The sequence below is a fragment of the Engraulis encrasicolus genome, chromosome 8, assembly GCF_034702125.1.
Source record: "Engraulis encrasicolus isolate BLACKSEA-1 chromosome 8, IST_EnEncr_1.0, whole genome shotgun sequence".
Taxonomy (NCBI): Eukaryota; Metazoa; Chordata; class Actinopteri; order Clupeiformes; family Engraulidae; genus Engraulis; species Engraulis encrasicolus.
This window is the reverse complement of record NC_085864.1, coordinates 2713828-2718827: the sequence shown is the minus strand read 5'-3', so window position 1 is coordinate 2718827 and position 5000 is coordinate 2713828. Positions and strand designations below refer to the sequence as shown.

At 42.4% G+C, this 5000-nt stretch overlaps 1 protein-coding gene across 2 annotated transcripts in view; it reads left to right on the top strand.

The window, feature by feature from the left end:
• gbe1b (glucan (1,4-alpha-), branching enzyme 1b) overlaps nt 1-5000 on the top strand; it is a 228502-nt gene that overhangs the window by 196221 nt on the left and 27281 nt on the right. For both annotated transcript variants that reach the window (XM_063204808.1, XM_063204809.1), the window contains one exon: nt 2422-2539. In XM_063204808.1, coding sequence (XP_063060878.1) covers nt 2422-2539 — 118 coding nt within the window. The remainder of the gene's footprint in view (nt 1-2421; nt 2540-5000) is intronic.

Sequence of the window (5000 nt, the reverse complement as noted above, 5' to 3'; positions counted from 1 at the left end):
ATGTGGGCATGTGTACTGTATGTGTGTAGTGTGCAGTGCCCTATTTGGACAAGATAAGATGAGTAAAAATGAATCTATTTTCACAGCTCAGTGGGAATCTGTTTCTGCTGGATGAGTTTGATGTTTGTTTGCCTGCCGGACACGTCTTTATACAGTGCATTAATCTTTTTGCTCTTTGGAGAACTAACCTCCAGGACTGCTGCATCTGTGATGTGTGTGTTGTGTTAACATAGTATGTATTACTCATCTACAAACATGTGTAAATGTTTTGTTCATTATTAGTTCATTATTTAAGCGGGCAGAGCAAGGCCCGATTATTAGTAATCTCTAAGTCCTGTTTCTTTATTATCGTTCTTGTGCAGGGCAGTAAAATAGAAAATGGATCTCCTCCTAGGCCTTTCGAGATAGAGACACCGTTCAAACACTAAAACGACCGGCTCGGCTTGGAGATCGCGTATACTAATAGGCTTTTCCGTATCTCTTGTCGTTTTCCCGTTTTTGGCGATTTTGTGAAAGCTTGGGTCCCCATTGAAAACAATGGTGGAACCTTCATGAACCAAGGTTCCGCCACTCTAGAGATTAGAGTGTAGGAGGCTTTTTCGGTCATAAAACATCAACACTTTCACCTAGAAGTTTAGTTCATGCGTTGTTAGCAAGCTCTATGGGATGTCTCCAAATTGTGAAAGTTTCATCTCCCAACTCCCAATACTTTTTAAATGGCAGGTTTGTAAAAAAAAAACAGGCCTGGGTCTATGGAGAATCCCAGTCTTTCCAAAAGTGCATTTTTCAAGAGATCAGCGCATGTCCCACACAGAGGTCCATTTGTGCCTGAACCATTTAACCTATAAACTTCATTCAAAGACTGTTAGAGAGATCACAAGCATGACTCCGATCTGTGGGACACGTGCCAACTCCTTTTAGCTTTTTTTACAACGATGTTGTAAAGACAAAAAACTCATTCTCATTCTCTCCCCTGTTTACAGCTCAATACTAACTGTCTTTCAGTCAATCACAACAGGTGCAGCCAATGAAGGGTTCCATTTCAACTGTCACTGTCTCAAGATTCTATTGTTAACGAGCAGGTGCGAGCAAGCATTCTAGAAGTCTATTGTTCAGCTCTTCAATGCAATGTGATATAGTCTTGCTGGACTGTGCATAACAGGTAGCTGCTTGTCTTAATGGGAATGCATGCTGATGGATTAGAGATATGGAGGTTGAGGGTTCGAACCCCACCCATGCCATGTTGATTTTCAAAATTATATAATATGCAGTGTTCCTTAGCCAAGTTAAAATACTATATATGTAATTTATTATCAATGACAAATGTGCTGGATTACAGATATGGAGGTTGGGGGTTCGAACCCCAGTCGAAGCCATGTTGATTTTCAAAATTATATCATATGCAGCGTTCCTTGGCCAACTTAAAATGCCATGTATGTCATTTAGTATGAATGGCAAATGTGCTGAATTACAGATATGGAGGTTGGAGGTTCGAACCCCAGTAGAAGCCATGTTAATTTTCAAAATTATATTATATGCAGTGTTCCTTGGCCAACTTAAAATGCCATGTATGTCATTTAGTATGAATGGCAAATGTGCTGAATTAGGGATTTGGAGGTTGAGGGTTCGAACCCCAGTTGAAGCCATGTTGATTTTCAAAATTATATCATATGCAGTGTTCCTTGGCCAACTTAAAATGTCATGTATGTCATTTAGGATGCATGGCAAATGTGCTGAATTACAGATATGGAGGTTGGGGGTTCGAATCCCAGTCGAAGCAATGTTGATTTTCAAAATTATATCATATGCAGTGTTCCTTGGCCAACTTAAAATGCCATGTATGTCATTTAGTATGAATGGCAAATGTGCTGAATTAGGGATATGGAGGTTGGGGGTTCGAACCCCAGTCGAAGCCATGTTGATTTTCAAAATGATATCATATGCAGTGTTCCTTAGCCAACTTCAAATATCATGTATTGTATGTCATTTAATATCAATGGCAAAGGGGCTGGATTACAGATATGGAGGTTGTGAGTTTGAATCCCGCTCGAAGCCATGTTGATTTTCAAAATTATATCATATGCAGTGTTCCTTAGCCAACTTAAAATACCATGTATGTCATTTAGTATGTCCCCAAAACGCAGAGCTACAACACTTTCAAGATGGCTGAATCCAAGATGGCTGAATTGTTTGGCCCATAACTTCTGACTGGGTGGATGGAGTTTTTCCAAGATTTCTTTTAGCTTTGTTTCTCAATAGTACTTTGTTTCATCTCTGCCCCAAAAGGCAAGCCCGCTTCCAGCATTTTCTGTGAGAATGCAATCTAGTTTACAAAGTGTTTCTAAAGGTTTTAGCTACTTTTATTCATTACTACCATTGTTACTGCTACTACTGCGTGGGTCCTTAACGCTGCCCTCCCAGATACCGCATCAAGCTGGACTCGGACATGGAGCAGTACGGAGGGCACGGTCGGCTGGACCACAACACTGACTTCTTCTCCGAGCCCGTCCCCCACAATGGCCGGCCCCACTCTATGCAGGTAAGCATGCCCAGCATAGCATACACAGCTGTGCATATACTGCACACACACACAAACACACATACACACGTGAGCGCGCGCGCACACACACACACACACTTGTGCAAACACACTTATATGCACACACACACACACGTGCGCGCGCACACAGACACACACACACACACACACAGAGACACAAGCAAATCTCTCTTACACACATGGAGCTTTAACACACACACACACACACACACACACACACACACACACACACACACACACACACACACACACACACACACACACACACACACACACACACACACACACCACACACACAAAAGACATGCGGTACACATCAGAGAGATGGTGTCTACACAGCAGAGCAATGGCATGACCTGTGCGAGAGCCCAGAGAAAAGGAAGGGGTCCTCTAGTCTTTTTAACAGGCCGGCTACAAAGGGAGACAGCCAGTCAGTCAATCCTGACCTCTCGTGTGTAGCGAGTGAAATGGTGGAAATAACAGAAAATGGAGGAGAGGAGCCGATGTGCAGTTTGGAGCTGAAGAATCCCACTGATGTTCCTTCTATAGGAGACGTGTTTCATCTTTTAACCTTGTGATTGTGAACAGCAAGAGAAACTTTTTTTGCACTCAGTATTAACAAAAAAGTAGGCTTTCAACTCTGGGTTTATCATTTTTACAGATTTAATGGTAAAAAAAAACAATGTCCAGTTTTGGAGCTGGTGTTTGTCCTTCTATAGGAAACGCGTTCCATCTCTTAAACTTGTGAATGTAAACAGCAAGTGGAACTTTATCGTCTGAGAAATGTGCAAAAACGTACGATTCTGGGAAATATAATAGAAGAAAATGAAAGAATTACTGTCCAGGTCTGGAGCTGCAGAATCCCAGTGATGTTCCTGCTATAGGAGGTGTGTTTCACCTTCTAACCCTGTGAATGTAAACAAAAAGTTAAACTTTTTCTCCCCTCTCAGTATGAACAAGAAGTGCAAGTGTGGGTGTATATCAGCGGGAATAGAAACAGAGGAAATAGAGGAAAGACAGATATCTAGTTAGGAGTTTGAGCCCAGATTCCCAGTGATGATCCTTCTATAGACATGATTAATCTTTATTTCACCATGTTTCAACCTTGTGAATGTGAACAGCAAGTTGAAACTTTATTTTGTCTGTGAAGACAGAAAGTCTGTGTTGATAATTATTAAAGAGGAAATGGTAACACCGGTCTGCAACAGTTTGGGACTCCCAGTGATGTTCACTCCTATTTCCATCCTCTCTCCATTTCATCCTTTGACCTTGTGAATGTGAAGCAGCAAGTGAAGCTGTATTCTCAGTTCGAACGAAAAGAACAATGTCGGCTTTCTAATTAACATTTCATCACATTGAGTCGTAAGGGAATGGCCGGTTCAGGGGTTTTTTTTCCACCTCTTTCTTATTCATCAGAATCATAAAATATCCGATGTTATTTCCCTTCTCAAAGTTGCTGGGAGTACGTCTTCACAACAAAGGGCTACGCTTCTACCCATAGCTTCAGAAGGAGAGGGTTCATCCTTGCTTGCTTGTGTGATGTTTTTATCCTCTCAAGGATGGTTCATGTTTTTCTGAAGGATGTTGCTGAATGTACATGCCGTCCTGTCTAAATGCTCACAGAATAATAACTAAGGCTTGATATGGAATATGTAGAACACGCTTGCCAATGAACCCACGAAAGAGTTGAATATGAATTATTTTGTAGTGTGTGTGTGTGTGTTTGTGTGTGTGTTTGTGTGTGTGTGCGTGTGCGTGTGCGTGTGCGTGTGCGTGTGTGTGTGTGCGTGTGCGTGTGCGTGTGCGTGTGTGTGTGGGGAAGTGTTTCAGCGTGCATGTGTGTGTGACTATGTGTGACTGTGAGAGCGTGAAAGTGTTTTAGCGAGCTTGTGTGTGTGCGTGTGCGTGTGCGTGTCCATGCGTTGCATGTGTGTGTACGTATGTGTATGAAGGTATACACTGTGTTTTGGTATGTCCAATATGTATGTCTTTTTTTAGTTTTTTGGTTGTGTGACCATATGCCTGTGTGTGTGTGAGTCTGTGATCATATAGTGTGTGTGTGTGTGTGTGTGTGTGTGTGTGTATGCGTGTGTGTTCACATCTACACCCTTCATCTTAATTAGCAGACGGCCGTGTGGCGTGGCGGGGGTGTCGTGGTGATTTACATGGGATTTATTTTAAGGCCTGATGGGATGAGATGAGATGTGATGTAGCTGTGCAATGGCCATTCCAGAGCTCATTTGGCTCAGAGAGAGAGAGAGAGAGAGAGAGAGAGAGAGAGAGAGAGAGAGAGAGAGAGAGAGAGAGAGAGAGAGAGAGAGAGAGAGAGAGAGAGAGTGTATAAAGGAGTATGTATGAGAGAGGAAGAGAGGAGAGAGTGAATGTGTGAGTGTGAGGGAGATAAAGAGAAAGAGAGAGATGTGGCTGGACTGCTGCTTTG